The sequence below is a fragment of the Oncorhynchus mykiss genome, chromosome 3 (genome assembly GCF_057628025.1).
Source record: "Oncorhynchus mykiss isolate SJ-2025 chromosome 3, ASM5762802v1, whole genome shotgun sequence".
Classification (NCBI taxonomy): Eukaryota; Metazoa; Chordata; class Actinopteri; order Salmoniformes; family Salmonidae; genus Oncorhynchus; species Oncorhynchus mykiss.
This window is the reverse complement of record NC_143024.1, coordinates 4538981-4558469: the sequence shown is the minus strand read 5'-3', so window position 1 is coordinate 4558469 and position 19489 is coordinate 4538981. Positions and strand designations below refer to the sequence as shown.

General features: G+C 46.3%; 1 protein-coding gene across 1 annotated transcript; it reads left to right on the top strand.

Moving 5' to 3' along the window:
- Nucleotides 1-1772: 1772 nt before the first annotated feature.
- On the top strand, nucleotides 1773-17208 carry LOC110512016 (kelch-like protein 38). The gene is made up of 8 exons (XM_090230618.1): nucleotides 1773-2040; nucleotides 3952-4192; nucleotides 5094-5243; nucleotides 5382-5459; nucleotides 13589-13711; nucleotides 13865-14629; nucleotides 15927-16032; nucleotides 16659-17208. Exons 2-8 carry the CDS (start codon nucleotides 3953-3955, stop codon nucleotides 16946-16948), a joined length of 1752 nt encoding a protein of 583 aa, XP_090086744.1. The 5' UTR covers nucleotides 1773-2040; nucleotide 3952; the 3' UTR covers nucleotides 16949-17208.
- The last annotated feature ends 2281 nt before the right edge of the window (nucleotides 17209-19489 follow it).

Below are 19489 nucleotides of genomic sequence, written 5' to 3'. Positions count from 1 at the left end.
TGGGCATTCATAGACATGCCATTGCTAATCCATGTTGTTGTGACCCAGGTCTTACATTCAGCTGTCCCTGCCATTACATTCAGCTGTCCCTGCTATCTCTCTGTCTTGGTTCAAAATGGCACCCTATTCCCTATGGGCCCTGGTCAAAAGTAGTGCACTATGTAGGGAATAGGGTGCCATTACCATCTCTCTGTCTGGGTTCAAAATGGTACCCTATTCCCTATGGGCTCTGGTCAAAAGTAGTGCACTATGTAGGGAATAGGGTGCCATTTGAGACGTAGGCTGTGCCTCTGTGTGTTTACATGGTTGTCAAGGTAACACTACCCAGGTCCCTGTGTCGAGGCCAGCCAGCACCTCGCAAACAGCCTCCTCTCCTGTACCTGTCCCAGTACCTGGACACAGACTCCTCTCCTGTACCTGTCCCAGTACCTGGACACAGCCTCCTCTCCTCTAACTGTCCCAGTACCTGGACACAGACTCCTCTCCTGTACCTGTCCCAGTACCTGGCAAACAGCCTCCTCTCCTGTACCTGTCTCAGTACCTGGACACAGACTCCCCTCCTGTACCTGTCTCAGTACCTGGACACAGACTCCCCTCCTGTACCTGTCCCAGTACCTCGCAAACAGCCTCCTCTCCTGTACCTGTCCCAGTACCTGGACACAGACTCCTCTCCTGTACCTGTCTCAGTACCTGGCAAACAGCCTCCTTTCCTCTAACTGTCCCAGTACCTGGACACAGACTCCTCTCCTCTAACTGTCCCAGTACCTGGCAAACAGCCTCCTTTCCTCTAACTGTCCCAGTACCTGGACACAGACTCCTCTCCTGTACCTGTCCCAGTACCTGGCCACAGGCTCCTCTCCTGTAACTGCCCCAGTATCTGGCCACAGACTCCTCTCCTGTACCTGTCCCAGTACCTGGCCACAGACTCCTCTCCTGTAACTGTCCCAGTATCTGGCCACAGACTCCTCTCCTGTACCTGTCCCAGTACCTGGCCACAGACTCCTCTCCTGTACCTGTCCCAGTACCTGGCCACAGACTCCTCTCCTGTACCTGTCCCAGTACCTGGCCACAGACTCCTCTCCTGTACCTGTCCCAGTACCTGGCCACAGACTCCTCTCCTGTACCTGTCCCAGTACCTGGCCACAGACTCCTCTCCTGTACCTGTCCCAGCACCTGGTCACAGACTCCTCTCCTGTACCTGTCCCAGCACCTGGCCACAGACTCCTCTCCTGTCCTGTCCCAGCACCTGGCCACAGACTCCTCTCCTGAACCTGTCCCAGTACCTGGCAAACAGACTCCTCTCAACTCCTGTCCCAGCACCTGGCCACAGACTCCTCTCCTGTACCTGTCCCAGCACCTGGCAAACAGCCTCCTCTCCTGTACCTGTCCCAGCACCTGGCCACAGACTCCTCTCCTGTACCTGTCCCAGCACCTCGCAAACAGTCTCCTCTCCTGTAACTGTCCCAGTACCTTGCCACAGACTCCTCTCCTGTGACTGTCCCAGATCATCTCTGTTTATCACGGATGTAAACATACAGGAGCATGGGTTGTGTAAGGCAGACAGAAGGAGGAGGAGAGGGGGAGAGAGAGAGAAAGAGAGGGAGAGAGAGAGAGAAAGAGAGGGAGAGAGAGAGAGAGAAAGAGAGGGAGAGAGAGAGAAGGGCAGTCACATGCTAGGCTGCTGGGGTGTTGCTAAAGAGTGGGGTCTATATTTAAACAGGAATGTACACAGAGCCAGAGACCTCATGGAAAGAGACCATAACAACAAACACAGAACAGTTTCTCTACAAACAGCCCCTCCTTCACTTATAGAGAACCACCAGTAGGAGAGAGGGGGGGGGGGGGGGGGGGGGGCGAGAGAGAGAGAGAGAGAGAGAGAGAGAGAGAGGGGGGGGTGAGAGAGAGAGAGAGAGAGAGTGAGAGAGAGAGAGAGAGAGAAGGGGGGGGGCGAGAGAGAGAGAGATGACTGGGTGAATGTTGCTGATAGCAGAGCTGAGTGAAAGGACACCTACCTCAGACGCATTAGAAGACTGAGACAAGGTAAGGAAGGAAGGAAGGTGTGTCGTACTGAGGTGTAGAGGTTGACCTGCTGAATGTAGCTGACTGTAACATGGATAATGATCAACATTTACCCATAAATCAGATGAAAAAACAACCAGAGTTATTCTAACATTCTGTTGGCTGTGAATGGTGAATGAATGATCCAATGTAGTAATCTGACTAGCTGCTGATTAATTAATCAACCTGCTTTCAATGTCTTAGGTTAGGAGAAAACAATGACAAGTTGATATCAAACGTAGTAATCTGTGTTTGAATAATGTACTGTACTGTAACTATTATATCAAGCTAATGATTCTCAGTTAAAACAGTTAATTCATTGATTTGCCGGAGCGCTTGTTGACCTACATTCCGCTATAGGTCAGGTTGAGGTTGTTACCATGGATACTTGACACTTTTGCCCGTGTGTAAACAGTCATATCAAACGGATATAAATATTATTGTCCCGGGCTGTTGAAGGACGAGGACCAAGGTGCAGCGTGGGGAGCGTACATTTTATTTATTTTAAGGAAAATGACGCCAAACAAAAACAATAAACACTACAAACACCAACCGTGAAGCTCACAAACAAAGTGCTCTAAACAGACACATGAAAGGATCTCTAAGGTCGGGGTGTGACAGTACCCCCCCCTCCCCCAAAGGTGTGGTCAGGGCGTGACAGTACCCCCCCCTCCCCCAAAGGTGTGGTCAGGGCGTGACAGTACCCCCCCCTCCCCCAAAGGTGTGGTCAGGGCGTGACAGTACCCCCCCCTCCCCCAAAGGTGAGGTCAGGGCGTGACAGTACCCCCCCCCTCCCCCAAAGGTTAGGTCAGGGCGTGACAGTACCCCCTCCTCCCCCAAAGGTGTGGTCAGGGCGTGACAGTACCCCCCCCCCCCAAAGGTGCGGTCAGGGCGTGACAGTACCCCCCCCTCCCCCAAAGGTGAGGTCAGGGCGTGACAGTACCCCCCCCCTCCCCCAAAGGTGAGGTCAGGGCGTGACAGAACCCCCCCCTCCCCCCCCCAAAGGTGTGGTCAGGGCGTGACAGTACCCCCCCCCCCAAAGGTGCGGTCAGGGCGTGACAGTACCCCCCCCCCCCAAAGGTGCGGTCAGGGCGTGACAGTACCCCCCCCAAAGGTGAGGTCAGGGCGTGACAGTACCCCCCCCCCCTCCCCCAAAGGTGCGGTCAGGGCGTGACAGTACCTCCCCCTCCCCCAAAGGTGCGGTCTCCGGCCGCAAAACCTAAACCTATAGGGGAGGGTCTGGGTGGGCATCTGTCAGAGGCAGCTGTCTATCATTGTCTTTTGATTGGGAATCATACTTTGGCAGCCTGTTTTCCACCTGAGCTTTGGTCTCATTCCGATACGGACGTAACAATAGCGTTATTGTTGGTCTGTCTTGATCCATGAGACTAAATGGAGATGGTGTCTGACTCCAGGATAATCAGACCATCCTAACCGAGTGCTGATAACAGCTCTGGTGAATGTGTTGTGTCCCAATGCTGGTAGAGTCGAGGACGTGGTGCTAGACCCCAAGCTGGGTTATGACAGGACCAGTACTATAATATGTGAATGTTGATCACGAGCCTCACGCTATCTGCATTGGGAGTTCTTCGTGCAGAAAACGGCGTGCCACTGAAGATACACATTTTAAATTCAATTTTAGGTATTTATGATTGTGATGGAGTCGCAGTCGAAGGTGGGAAACACCTAAGCCTTGGATCCTGCAGGAAATATGTGTGTGATGGAGAAAACATTCAAATGTTAGACCAAGGCTTTCTATTCCTTCATGACACTGGCTTGTCCAAACTATACACACTCACCTCTACAGAGGAAACCCCCCCCCCCCCCCCCCCTTCCTAAAACCAAAATTGAACCCATTTCCTCCCAAATCAAACCATGTCCTGTCTTTTCCAGAATGGACCAATCAAAGCCACACGTAGATGTGTTCCACTACAGGAACGAGGAACAGTCGTCCTACCTCCTACTGCAGCTGAACCGTCTGAGACAGAACAGGATCCTTACCGACGTGCTGCTCTGTTCAGATAACACAGAGATCCCCTGCCACCGTAACATCCTGGCCTCCAGCAGTCCTTACTTCACGGCCATGTTCTGTCACCACTTCCGAGAGACGAACCAGGAGAAGGTGGATCTGAAGGTAGGCTTGTTTCACTTTTTTTTAAATAAGCTAAATGTTTTTGTTTTTGTTGTAAAACTAGACTAGTGTCCTGCCTCACTCTACTGAAACAGGAGAAGGCTTTTTTGTAAAGTGCTGTGTGGTTTCTGCCTGTCAACGAAAGGCGCTGTACAAATCAAATATAATCTTTCTCATTATTATTATTATTATTGTTATTATTATTATTATTGTTATTATTGTTATTATTATTATTATTATTATTATTATTATTATTATTATTATTGGTGTTGTTATTATTGTTATTATTATTATTATTATTATTATTGTTATTATTATTATTATTATTATTATTATTATTATTATTATTGTTATTGTTATTATTATTATTATTATTATTATTATTGTTATTATTATTATTATTATTATTATTATTATTGTTATTGTTGTTTTTATTAATATTATTATTATTATTATTATTATTATTATTATTGTTGTTGTTGTTGTTGTTGTTATTATTATTATTATTGTTATTGTTATTGTTGTTTTTATTAATATTATTATTGTTATTATTATTATTGTTATTATTATTTTTTGTAAATTGTATTTATTGTTATTATTATTGTTGTTGTTGTTGTTGTTGTTGTTGTTATTATTATTATTATTATTATTATTATTATTATTATTATTATTATTATTATTATTATTATTGTTGGTGTTGTTATTATTGTTATTATTATTATTGTTATTATTTTTTTATTTTTTTATTGTTATTATTATTGTTGTTGTTATTGTTGTTGTTATTACTATTATTATTATTGTTGTTGTTATTACTATTATTATTATTGTTGTTGTTATTGTTGTTATTATTACTATTATTGTTATTGTTATTGTAGTATTGTTGTTATTATTGTTATTGTTGAAGGGGATCACCTCCAGCATCCTGAGTGACATCGTCGACTACGTCTACACAGGGGTCATAACCATCACCATGGAGATAGTACTGCCCCTTATGCAGGCTTCCTCCATGCTCCAGTACACCAGGCTGTTCGAGGCCTGCTCCTCTTTCCTGCAGGTGACCACAGATGAATTAGCTTCCTGGCTTTAAACTCTGACGCTTTCACATTGATGATGAAACTTTAATAGGATTAATAATGTGTGTTTTGTCCCTGGGGGAAATACATTTACATTTTTTACATGTAATATATTTTAGGAGCAGCTGAGCTCAGACAACTGCCTCAGCATGATGCGGCTGGCAAAGATATTACACTGCAACAGCCTGAAGGAGAAGGTCAGTAGAATTTATTTCGTTTTAAGTATGTATTGTTGGTTCATTTGGCAGCCTAGGGGCCCTGGTGTAGTTAGTGTACTTGACAGCCTAGGAGCCCTGGTGTAGTTAGTGTACTTGACAGCCTTGGGACCCTGGTGTAGTTAGTTCACTGGGAGCCTAGGAGCCCTGGTGTAGTTAGTTCACTGGGAGCCTTGGGGCCCTGGTGTAGTTAGTTCACTTGACAGCCTAGGAGCCCTGGTGTATTTAGTTCACTTGACAGCCTAGGAGCCCTGGTGTAGTTAGTTCACTGGGAGCCTAGGAACCCTGGTGTAGTTAGTTCACTGGGAGCCTAGGGGCCCTGGTGTAGTTAGTTCACTTGGCAGCCTAGGAGCCCTGGTGTAGGTAGTTCACTGGGAGCCTAGGGGCCCTGGTGTAGTTAGGTCACTTGACAGCCTAGGGACCCTGGTGTAGGGTGTAGTTAGTTGACTTGGCAGCCTAGAGGCCCTGGTGTAGGGTGTAGTTAGTTGACTTGACAGCCTAGGAGCCCTGGTGTAGTTAGTTGACTTGACAGCCTAGGGACCCTGGTGTAGTTAGGTCACTTTGTGACGGCCCTGAATTATTTTGAGCCGTCTCAGTGCTTCTCCTTCCAATAGGGTGCTTTCCCTTTAATTCCCAATTAAATAGCCAGCATCAGCTGCGCAAAAGGTTTTTTTTGTGATGGAGACGTGACTGAGGATGTGTTCCCGAAGCTTCTCTATTCCGGTTGTTTTGTTGCTGTTAAACGTGTGTTTTGTAGCCTGAGAGAGTTTACCCAGGATCGGATCCACTCTTTGCGTCCGTGGACTACACCTCTCCATTCTTCGTGGCCTTTCTCCGCTGGAGATCTATTGGCGGATTGTCTGACTGACCGACTGACTACCACCTTTTTTGTATACGGTATTTCATTTGTTTTGATATGATGTATACGGTGATGATTTATGTAGTTAGATGTAGTTGAGGAATTAGTAAGAGCTGATACGCTTTAAAGTTCTGTGGTAAAATTGTTATATTGATTGTATGATTTAATACTGGGTTTACGCTACACGGAATGAACGGACAAACATTGCGTGACAAAAGTCACTTGAGTTCACTGAACTCCTTTACCGGGCTGGACTCTTTTTAGGCCCGAGGTACAGGACATTTCTGGAGGAACCAGAACTCATTGTGTTATATTATTATGTGTGTGTAATCCATTGATGTTGCTAATACAACCCACGCAAAAGAATACAGTTGTTTTTGAAGTTCTTTTCAATGTTTTAAGGGTTTATGAAAAGTTGATTTCCCTTCTGACGTTTACATAAGTCCTTTGTATTGGTGTAGACTTGACGGACCAGATGGGACTCATTCCCTCCCAAACTAAAAGGAGAAACCAATGTTTTCTCTGGTAGGCACAACCTACCTGGCACCCCTATAAATAATAACCTCAAGTCAAAACCGTTACATAAAAAATGGCACCCCAGATGGGACAGCTCAACATTGAGAACTAACCAAAGCAAATATTTTGTGTGGAATTAAAACAATGGATTCACCCCAAGATAATGTGCTCATCCATTTCATACCTGTCAATGGGAATACACAGGGCCATTCTGACCATCAAGCTGACAACACAAATCATAATGGGAATGGAGATACTGGAGTTGATTTGGGCCAGAGCCCTGGGAATCTGAATGCTCGGTCTGAACCACAGGCCACAGGAGGTCTAACCAGTTACTCACTTATTGACATGGATCTGTGTGGAAGTACTGAGCTAGCCCTCCCTCTGACACCCAACCTTCTTCCATTGTCTGGTTTATCTCCAGAGGTTGTAGTTTTACAACTTCAAGGTGACATCCTTGATATTCGTCGGACTCAACAACATCTCCAAACTCTTATCCACCATAAATTCAAATGTCTGAGGGAAGAGCAACAACAGAGTGCCATGGAATTCAGAAACTCACTGAGCACTCTAACCCACACGCTGACAGAGCTCAGTGAGAGTGGAAGACGGGAAATTACTGGTGCCATGGACAGGCAGTTTGACTACCAACGAAACCAACTCACTACCACTCTCCAATGGCGCCTGCAACATCATCACACTGAGGTCCTCAAGGACGTTAATTCTGTTTTTTCTCCCATGGTTAACACTGTAGACCACTTGCAAACAGAGCTCTCTAATTGTGTTAAAATGTTGGATGACGTGTCTGTGGACATGGCCTCCATTAGGCACAACTCCTTACACAGAGTTTCTCTGGTGTCCACTTCTGTTCAGACCACTGAGGGCCAAGCTGGCACCTCTGAAGAGCCAAGACAAGGCCATGCTACAGCCACCCCTTGCAGGATGCAATCCACCATGCATCCTGGTGTTCATTTTCATTGTCCGATAACGCCCTCCCCCTCTACTTCCTCAATCCCTCCTAGCTCGTTTGTTCATGGTGAATTGAGTAGACGTCATGTGGGGGCGATGCCCATTAAATTGCAATTTCCCACCTTTGGGAAAAAAGATGACAGTCCTGATCCGCTAATGTACCTAGAAAGATGTCGTGACTTTCTTGCCCTCAATCCCCTGGCTGACGAAGAACTCCTTGCCACATTGAGGAATGTGTTGCATGGGACAGCTCGAGACTGGTGGGATGTGGCACGTCTCACCACTACCTCCTGGGCTGACTTTGAGGCCAAGTTTTCCTCTGCATTTCTGTCTGAGGACTACACAGATGAGCTGGCAGACAGAGTCAGGAATCGAGTGCAAAGCGAGAAAGAGGGTATCCGTGACTTTGCATACGGTTACCACTCCCTGTGCAGAAGGTGGAAACCTGGCATTGAGGAGGAAGAGGTCATTAAATTGATTTTGAAGAACATCAACCCACTACTAGCCAGTCAACTCCGAGAACGAGTCACCACTGTCGATGGACTGGTTCGCTTGGGACAGCAGTTTGAGAAGGACAGAGAATGCCAACAGCAATATGACCAAAGAAAGAAACAGACACCCAAACAGTTACCCAAGACAGACCATCAACAACAGCTAGAGTCTCCAGCCAAGACCCCTCTCATGTTCTGTTGGAGATGTAACCAAAAGGGACATTCTTCAGCTACATGTCCAAGACCGTATCAAGAAAACCCTTCCAGAAACCACAAATCACAACAGGCCAACACACCTAACTCTCTTCGCAGGAATGACCATCCTTCTCTGGGTGCTTTAACCAGAGCTGAAATCCCAAGAGTCACTGCCTACGCCCCCCCATCGACATTCCCTTCCTTTCAGTTCATACCGCACCAACTGGTGTTACCCCTGTCCATAGGCCCATGGACAGGAAGAGCCATCCTGGACACCGGGTCATCCTACACACTGCTCAATGAGAAACTGTGGAAGGAGGTTAAAGGTCCGCAATACAACTTGAAGCCGTGGACAGAAGGTCCACTCTATCTGGCTGATGGTGAGGCTAAACGACCACTTGGATGGAGTGAGGTAGAGTTCCGCCTGTGTAACCGCTCCTATATGATTCCTTCGGTTATCCTACAAACCAAGAACCTTGCTTTTCCTGTCGTGTTGGGAATTGATTTCATGTACTTCAGTGGTGTCCAGATTGATATCGCACACAATTGCTACTGGTTTCCATACAATCCGAGCAAGAAGCATTTCTTCCAATCAGAAGCTACGAAGTTACATGATTGGGGTTCAAATGTGGCAGTCTTCTCTGCCGTTGCTCCGTTACCACTAACCCTTGATAATCCTTCTGACGATCTCCTTTTACAGGCTGTAAGAAGAGCTCAGCTGGAACATCCAGAGGAGTTAAGGCTGTTGGAACAGCTGCAGAATAATGCTGATGTATGTACTTCAAGGCTAGGACGCACCGGGCTCCTGAAGCACAAAATATTCCTTACATACCTATATCGTTTGTCCCCAGCGAAGCTAATCATCCAAAAGGGACTCATTAATGATATGTTAACACAAGATATAATAGAACGTTCCTCCTCTCCTTGGGCTGCTCCTGTTGTCCTCATCCCAAAAAGGACTGGTGGTCTTAGATTTTGTGTGGACTATAGGAAGACCAACAATGTTTCCCAGACTGATGCCTATCCTCTTCCTACCATCCACGAGATCCTGGAGTCATTGTCTGGCGCTGTTGTGTTCACTACCCTTGACCTCAATAGTGGTTATTGGCAAGTTGAGATGGACCAGGAAAGCAAGGACAAGACTGCTTTTGTCTGTGCTGAGGGCTTGTTTTCCTTTAAGGTGATGCCTTTTGGATTAAAGAATGCACCTGCCACTTTCCAAAGACTGATGGAGATTGCGTTAGGTGAGCTCAAAGGGAAGATCTGTTTTGTCTACCTGGACGATATAATTATCTACTCCCAGAACAGAGAACAACACTTTCAAGATCTTCAAGCAGTGTTGGACAAGCTAAGAGAAGCTGGTCTGACCGTGAATATGAAGAAGAGCAACTTCTGCCAAACTTCCCTGAAGTTCCTTGGCCATATTGTGTCTTTCGACGGCATTCATGTGGATCCTGAAAAGACCAAGGCGGTACAAGATTTTCCTGTGCCAACCACACTCAAGGCCCTTCAACGGTTCCTTGGGATGGCTGGATGGTACCATTGGTTTGTGTCGAACTTCTCCCAGGTGGCAGAACCCCTCAACGCGTTGAAGCGAAAAGGAGTGAAATTCCTATGGACGGCAGAGTGCCAGACATCCTTTGAAACCCTGAAACGACACCTCGTCACACCTCCCATTTTAGGTCATCCCAACTTTGATTCCCCTTTTGTTGTTTACACTGATGCAAGTGATGTTGGACTTGGTGCTGTCCTAGTCCAACAGACTGGACTTGGCACTGAAGAAGTGCTAGCGTTCGCCAGTCGGACATTGAATGGAGCAGAACGGAACTACTCCACAACTGAGCAAGAGTGCCTTGCAGTTGTCTGGGCTTTGGAAAAGTGGAGGTACTACCTGGAGGGAAGACACTTCACTGTGGTCACTGACCATTCCTCCCTTGTGTGGGTGTTCAAGACCAACAAACCAAGCACCAGACTCATAAGATGGGCTCTACGGTTGCAAGAGTTCACCTTTGCAGTAGAATACAGGAAAGGAAAATACAACACTGTTCCAGATGCCTTATCCAGGGCTCCTGCTTGTGATAACGGTGGCCCTCATGTTACATGTGCTACTGTCCTGTCAAGCAGTCGAGACTCGCCCAAAACAGACTTTCCCATCTCTGATGAGACCATATGGAAAGCCCAACAGGATGATCCAGAAGTACAGGCTTTGTACCAGACTATCCTGGAAGATGGAGAAAAGATGGTCAATCCTACCACAAAGCTGACCATCATGGAAGACAAAGTCTACCGTGTTGTACAACTACCTCACAGAACCCTCTACCAATTGTACATACCTGAAACTCTACGCCTACAACTGCTTCAACATTTCCATGAAGACCCATTAGCTGGTCATTTGGGCAGGTTCAAAACCTACAAGCGGTTGCAAGCGTTACTGTACTGGCCACATCTGAGCATGGATGTGAAGTCACACATCCGAAACTGTCAGGTTTGTCAAATGTACAAACCAGAAGGTAGAAAGCCTGCTGGCAAGTTGCAGCAAACGGTGGTTACCCGACCTTGGGAAATGCTAGGAGTGGATTTGATGGGTCCATTTCCTAGAAGCTCCAATCAGAATGTGTACATGCTTGTGTTTGTTGATTATTATTCAAAGTGGGTGGAACTCTTTTCCCTGCGTCAGGCCACAGCAAGGACCGTCTCTAACATCCTTACGAAAGAGATCCTGACTCGCTGGGGAGTGCCTGATTACATCCTGTCTGATCGAGGTTCCCAATTTGTCTCTGATCTCTTTGAGGAGACCTGCCAAAGATGGAACCTGAGACAGAAGTTGACCACGGCCTATCACCCACAGACCAATCTCACTGAGAGAGTAAATCGAACCTTGAAGACAATGATTGCTTCCTATGTAGGGACCCAGCACAAACACTGGGACAAGCACCTTCACGAGTTTCGATTTGCCCTGAATTCTGCTGTGCAAGAGTCCACTGGAGTCACACCTGCAGAGCTGAACCTAAGTCGTCCCCTCCGAGGACCCTTGGATATGGTGCTACAGCCCCAGCAGATTACTCCAGACGCTGCTTGCTATGACCAGGTAGTCCATCTCCATGACTTGAGAGCTCTTGTCTCAAAGAACATGACCCAGGCTCGACTCAAGCAGAAGAGAAATTATGATAAGAACAGACGAGACATGCAGTTTCAGCTTCGTGATCGGGTGTGGCTTCGCTCTCATCCTTACTCGAAAGCTGAACAATTCTTCTCTGCCAAGCTCGCTCCTAAATGGCAAGGACCATATAGGATTGTGGAGCAGATGGGCCCTTTGAACTACTGAGTGGTGAAAGAGGACACAGGTGAAGATATGCGCGTTGTCCATGTCTCACGCCTTAAGGCCTGTTACCCCTCGGCTGAGGAATTGGAGGCGATTGAGCGCCGCAAGATCTTGGATATCTTTGAAGAGGAAAGTGAGGAGACTTTTCTCGGATTCCCAGACCCAGAAGTCTCACACCTTAAGGCCTGTGACCCCTCAGCTGAGGAGCGTGAGCTCCAAAAAGTCATGAAGATTTTTGTAGAGGAAAGTGATGAGGAGACCTTTCTCGGTTTCCCCGAACAAGATGTGCCTTCCAGGGCAATGGTCGGCTTTTTCCAGGGGAGGGGGTGTGTGACGGCCCTGAATTATTTTGAGCCGTCTCAGTGCTTCTCCTTCCAATAGGGTGCTTTCCCTTTAATTCCCAATTAAATAGCCAGCATCAGCTGCGCAAAAGGTTTTTTTTGTGATGGAGACGTGACTGAGGATGTGTTCCCGAAGCTTCTCTATTTCGGTTGTTTTGTTGCTGTTAAACGTGTGTTTTGTAGCCTGAGAGAGTTTACCCAGGATCGGATCCACTCTTTGCGTCCGTGGACTACACCTCTCCATTCTTCGTGGCCTTTCTCCGCTGGAGATCTATTTGATATGATGTATACGGTGATGATTTATGTAGTTAGATGTAGTTGAGGAATTAGTAAGAGCTGATACGCTTTAAAGTTCTGTGGTAAAATTGTTATATTGATTGTATGATTTAATACTGGGTTTACGCTACACGGAATGAACGGACAAACATTGCGTGACAAAAGTCACTTGAGTTCACTGAACTCCTTTACCGGGCTGGACTCTTTTTAGGCCCGAGGTACAGGACATTTCTGGAGGAACCAGAACTCATTGTGTTATATTATTATGTGTGTGTAATCCATTGATGTTGCTAATACAACCCACGCAAAAGAATACAGTTGTTTTTGAAGTTCTTTTCAATGTTTTAAGGGTTTATGAAAAGTTGATTTCCCTTCTGACGTTTACATAAGTCCTTTGTATTGGTGTAGACTTGACGGACCAGATGGGACTCATTCCCTCCCAAACTAAAAGGAGAAACCAATGTTTTCTCTGGTAGGCACAACCTACCTGGCACCCCTATAAATAATAACCTCAAGTCAAAACCGTTACAACTTGACAGCCTAGGGGCCCTGGTGTAGTTAGTTCACTGGGAACCTAGGGGCCCTGGTGTAGTTAGTTCACTTGGCAGCCTAGGAGCCCTGGTGTAGTTAGTTCACTGGGAGCCTAGGGGCCCTGGTGTAGTTGGTTGACTTGGCAGTCTAGGAGCCCTGGTGTAGTTGGTTGACTTGGCAGTCTAGGAGCCCTGGTGTAGTTGGTTCATTTGGCAGTCTAGGAGCCCTGGTGTAGTTAGTTGACTTGGCAGTCTAGGAGCCCTGGTGTAGTTGGTTGACTTTGCAGCCTAGGAGCCCTGGTGTAGTTGGTTGACTTGGCAGTCTAGGAGCCCTGGTGTAGTTGGTTCATTTGGCAGTCTAGGAGCCCTGGTGTAGTTAGTTGACTTGGCAGCCTAGGGACCCTGGTGTAGTTAGTTGACTTGACAGCCTAGGGACCCTGGTGTAGTTAGTTCACTTGGCAGCCTAGGAGCCCTGGTGTAGTTAGTCCACTTGGCAGCATGGGGCCCTGGTCAAAAGTAGTGTACTAAAAGGAATTAGGGAAAAGGGTACTATTTCGGACTCAGCCCATGTGTATCGTCAATGGCATTCATTCATTCATTGATTGATTCCAGGCCAGGGAGATGGCAGTACGGAGCTTCTCCGACGTCTCTACCTCTGAGGACCTGTGTGAGCTCTCCTTACCTGAGCTGATGGGTTACCTGGAGGATGACTGGCTCTGTGCTGAGGAGGAGCAGGTAAGGTAATACTAAAAATAAACACCCCAATCAACAACAACGGCCACTAAAAGCAGCAACGCATCATCAACAAAGTTAAAACTATCAATGGATGTTTAAGAACTAAGCGTTGAAATTAAAACGGCTTTTTTATTTTTCATTTTTTTTAAACAGGTGTTCGAGACGTTACTGGCGTGGATCCACCACGACCCGTACTCCCGGCGCGGCGCCATCTCCGACCTCTTCAGGAAGGTGCGTCTGCGCTACATCCACCCCACCTACCTGTTCCAGTTCATCGCCAGCGACCCCCTCGTCCAGTCCTCCACCCTGTGCACCGAGGTCATCGAGTCCGTCCGCCGCCTCATGTTCTCCATCACCACTAAGTGTGGGTCGGACCTCAAGCCCCTGTGGGTGACCCCGCGGCGCTTCACCTGCCGGGAGACCCTGGTTCTAGTTGGCGGCCGCAAGAACAACGAACAGACGTCCCGCGAAGCACTCCTGTTCGACGAGAGGACTCAGCGCTGGCAGTGGCTGGCCAAGCTGCCCTTGCGACTCTATAAGGCCTCCTACGTCTGTATCCACAGTATCCTGTATGTCCTGGGAGGCCTCACCATGAACACCAAGCACAGAGTGGTTAGCACCACTGTCTATACGTTGTCTCTGAAGACCAACCAGTGGAGGACGACTGAGCCCATGATCCAGCCGCGCTTCGCCCACCAGTCTGTCTCCTACCTGCACTTTATCTTCGTCCTGGGGGGCCTGGGGCCGGAGAAGCAGGTGTGCGACACGGTGCAAAGGTACAATAGTATGTTCAACCAATGGGAGGCTATGGTTCCCATGCCGACGGCTGTGCTACACCCGGCGGTTGCCGCTAACGATCAAAGAATCTACATGTTCGGGGGAGAGGATGCGATGCAGAACCCTGTCAGGATGATACAGGTAGGCAGAATGTCCTTCTGTTGAGGTTGCTGTTGTGTGGTGAACTTGAATTACTGAAGACTTGAAGTCTCGGGGTGTTTAATTACGGAAGACTTGAAGTCTCGAGGTGTTGAATTACTGAAGATTTGAACTCTCGGGGTGTTTAATTACTGAAGACTTGAAGTCTCGGAGTGTTTAATTACTGAAGATTTGAAGTCTCGGGGTGTTGAATTACTGAAGACTTGAAGTCTCGGGGTGTTGAATTACTGAAGACTTGAAGTCTCGTGGGTGTTGAATTACTGAAGATTTGAAGTCTCGGGGTGTTTAATTACTGAAGATTTGAAGTCTCGGGGTGTTGAATTACTGAAGACTTGAAGTCTCGGGTGTTGAATTACTGAAGACTTGAAGTCTCGTGGGTGTTGAATTACTGAAGATTTGAAGTCTCGGGGTGTTTAATTACAGATGATTTGAAGTCTTGGGTGTTGAATTACTGAAGATTTGAGGTCTTGGGGTGTTTAATTACAGATGATTTGAAGTCTTGGGTGTTGAATTACTGAAGATTTGAGGTCTTGGGGTGTTTAATTACAGAAGATTTGAACTCTCGGGGTGTTTAATTACTGAAGATTTGAACTCTCGGGGTGTTTAATTACTGAAGACTTGAAGTCTCGGAGTGTTTAATTACTGAAGATTTGAAGTCTCGGGTGTTGAATTACTGAAGATTTGAAGTCTCGGGTGTTGAATTACTGAAGATTTGAAGTCTCGGGTGTTGAATTACTGAAGATTTGAAGTCTCGGGTGTTTAATTACTGAAGACTTGAAGTCTTGGGTGTTGAATTACTGAAGACTTGAAGTCTCGGAGTGTTTAATTACTGAAGATTTGAAGTCTCGGGTGTTGAATTACTGAAGATTTGAAGTCTCGGGTGTTGAATTACTGAAGATTTGAAGTCTCGGGTGTTGAATTACTGAAGATTTGAAGTCTCGGGTGTTGAATTACTGAAGATTTGAAGTCTCGGGTGTTGAATTACTGAAGATTTGAAGTCTCGGGTGTTGAATTACTGAAGATTTGAAGTCTCGGGTGTTGAATTACTGAAGATTTGAAGTCTCGGGTGTTTAATTACTGAAGACTTGAAGTCTTGGGTGTTGAATTACTGAAGACTTGAAGTCTTGGGTGTTGAATTACTGAAGACTTGAAGTCTTGGGTGTTGAATTACTGAAGACTTGAAGTCTTAGAGTTTGCTGTTAATTCTTGAAACTTTTTTGGGGGGGGACAAATCTGCACAGAAACACTAAACTCTTCTAAACCCATCCTCTTTCTCCAGGTGTATCACATTGGCAGGAATATGTGGTCTATGATGGAGACCAGGACAGTGAAGAACGTTTCTGCACCAGCAGCAGTCATCGATGACAAGATCTACATTATTGGAGGTAGGTGAAGACTGGGTCTGTCGATGACAAGATCTACATTATCGGAGGTAGGTGAAGGCTGGGTCTGTCGATGACAAGATCTACATTATCGGAGGTAGGTGAAGACTGGGTCTGTTGATGACAAGATCTACATTATCGGAGGTAGGTGAAGACTGGGTCTGTCGATGACAAGATCTACATTATCGGAGGTAGGTGAAGACTGGGTCTGTCGATGACGACAAGATCTACATTATCGGAGGTAGGTGAAGACTGGGTCTGTCGATGACAAGATCTACATTATCAGAGGTAGGTGAAGACTGGGTCTGTCGATGACAAGATCTACATTATCGGAGGTAGGTGAAGACTGGGTCTGTCGATGACAAGATCTACATTATCGGAGGTAGGTGAAGACTGGGTCCGTCGATGACAAGATCTACATTATCGGAGGTAGGTGAAGACTGGGTCTGTTGCTTTAGTCAGGGAAAAAAAAGGACAATCTAATGTTTCAATTAAATACAACTTTATTTGGTCTACTTAGGACTTTGAGATCTTCGATATCTCCTCTGTCTTTTGTCAAGACAACTTCATCAGCAGCTCCTTCCCCTAACTGTCCCCTAACTGTCCCCCCTAATGTCCCTTTTTTACAGGCTACACCAGAAGAATGATCGCGTACGACACCAAAGCCAACCGCTTTACGAAGTGTGAGAACCTGAAGCAGAGGAGGATGCATCACGCCGTCGCGGTGCTCGACGACAAACTGTACGTGACCGGAGGACGCTTCATCAACGGACACGACGTCATAGAGGACTCCGACAGCTTCGAGTGCTACGACCCGAAGACTGACGCGTGGACGACGAAGGGGACGTTGCCGTACAGGCTGTTTGACCACGGTTCTCTATCCCTGGTGTGTGTCTCCAACAAATCCAAGCCTCCCTGAGTGTGTGTTGTGGATGTGTGTGTCCCCTTCAGATGATACTCTGCCCGACCAAGCAAAAAGACATTAACTGCTCATAGCGTAGAACTGAGAAAAATTGCTTTTATTTACCTTGGTGTCACAGTATCTTCATGCAGTTACTGGCTAACATGACCCCCATTTTCTCCTGAACACTATACAACCGAGGCAGGATACTTGTCCACATGATTAAGAATGTATTTTTAATGTAGCAAAAAATTGACATGAACTCATTTTGGACCAAATGAGCAGTTATTGCCTTCTTGCATGGTAGGGCAATACTGTCTATACATATGTTGCTGCTCAGATGTGACTCTGACCAACACAGATGTTGCAAAGAACATCTCTGATGTCATTTCCTGTCCCACACATTCCCTCAATGGGTGACACTTTTTCCAGCAGCGAATCTTAAATCGAATGAGATGTTTTTAGAGATTTTACTTGTCGTGTGGAAGCGAAGGCCTGGGCAGTTAATTGTTGTGTGGAACTGAAGCCCTGAGCAGTTAATTGTCGTGTGGAACTGAAGCCCCGGGCAGTTAATTGTTGTGTGGAACTGAAGCCCTAGGCAGTTAATTGTTGTGTGGAACTGAACCCCTAGGCAGTTAATTGTTGTGTGGAACTGAAGCCCTGGGCAGTTAATTGTTGTGTGGAACTGAAGCCCTGGGCAGTTAATTGTTGTGTGGAACTGAAGCCCTGGGCAGTTAATTGTTGTGTGGAACTGAAGCCCTGGGCAGTTAATTGTTGTGTGGAACTGAAGCCCTAGGCAGTTAATTGTTGTGTGGAACTGAAGCCCTGGGCAGTTAATTGTTGTGTGGAACTGAAGCCCTAGGCAGTTAATTGTTGTGTGGAACTGAAGCCCTGGGCAGTTAATTGTTGTGTGGAACTGAAGGCTATAGGTGTATACAGTCCTGTAGACTATATGAAGACTACACTACATGATGACCAACTGTTTAGTCACCAGTCCAAACACACGTTCCCAACAGACTGGATGACATTACTCCCCACTGGGCAAAAACTGGTTGCAACAGTTGTTGTTTCTACGTCATTTCAACCCCAAAAGAAATTCAATCTTGATAACGTTGAATCAACGTGGAAAACTGGTTCTATTTTTAACTTTTTAGCATACATCCAACGATATGGTGAAATGTTTTGTTGATTTCACATTGAATTCACGTTGATTTCACGTTGATTTCACGTTGATTTCACGTTAGTTAACATCTGAAACCAAATCAAAACTAGACGTTTGAACTGATGTCTGTCCCCAGTGGGTTGGGTCCAGAGTTTTCTCTGGGCACATCTTCGAGGAAAAACTCCAGTCACTACTCATCACTGTACAATAACAAACCCTACGGTAGGACAAACATGATGTGAGACAGTCGTCTCTGGTAACAGACTGTAGCTAGCCAGCGCACGCAAGATTTGGTTCTGGGTTCTGAGATGAATGAGACAGCAATGACGTTCCCTGTGTTATACTGAGCATCATCACAAACCCAGGGTAGTGTGCCAACATGATTCAGTGACTGTTGTTTGAGAACACTTTATACTGAGCGTACAAAACATTAGGAACACTTTATACTGAGTTTGTAAAACATTAGGAACACTTTATACTGAGCGTACAAAACATTAGGAACACTTTATACCTAGTGTACAAAACATTAGGAACACTTTATACTGAGTGTACAAAACATTAGGAACACTTTATACTGAGCGTACAAAAAATTAGGAACACTTTATACTGAACGTACAAGACATTAGGAACCCTATAATGAGCATTCAAAACATTAGGAACACTATAATGAGCATTCAAAACATTAGGAACACTATAATGAGCATTCAAAACATTAGGAACACTATAATGAGCATTCAAAACATTAGGAACACTGTATACTGAGAGTACAAAACATTAAGAATTTTGTCAGAACATGGACTCTACAAGGTGTTGAAAGCGTTCCACAGGGATGCTGGTCCATGTTGACTCTACAAGGTGTTGAAAGCGTTCCACAGGGATGCTGGCCCATGTTGACTCTACAGGGTGTAGAAAGCGTTCCACAGGGATGCTGGTCCATGTTGACTCTACAGGGTGTAGAAAGCGTTCCATAGGGATGCTGGTCCATGTTGACTCTACAGGGTGTAGAAAGCGTTCCACAGGGATGCTGGTCCATGTTGACTCTACAAGGTGTAGAAAGCGTTCCATAGGGATGCTGGTCCATGTTGACTCTACAGGGTGTAGAAAGCGTTCCACAGGGATGCTGGTCCATGTTGACTCTACAAGGTGTAGAAAGCGTTCCATAGGGATGCTGGTCCATGATGACTCTACAAGGTGTAGAAAGCGTTCCATAGGGATGCTGGTCCATGTTGACTCTACAGGGTGTAGAAAGCGTTCCACAGGGATGCTGGTCCATGTTGACTCTACAAGGTGTCTAAAGCGTTCCACAGGGATGCTGGTCCCTGTTGACTCTACAAGGTGTCTAAAGAGTTCCACAGCGATGCTGGTCCATGTTGACTCTACAAGGTGTTGAAAGCGTT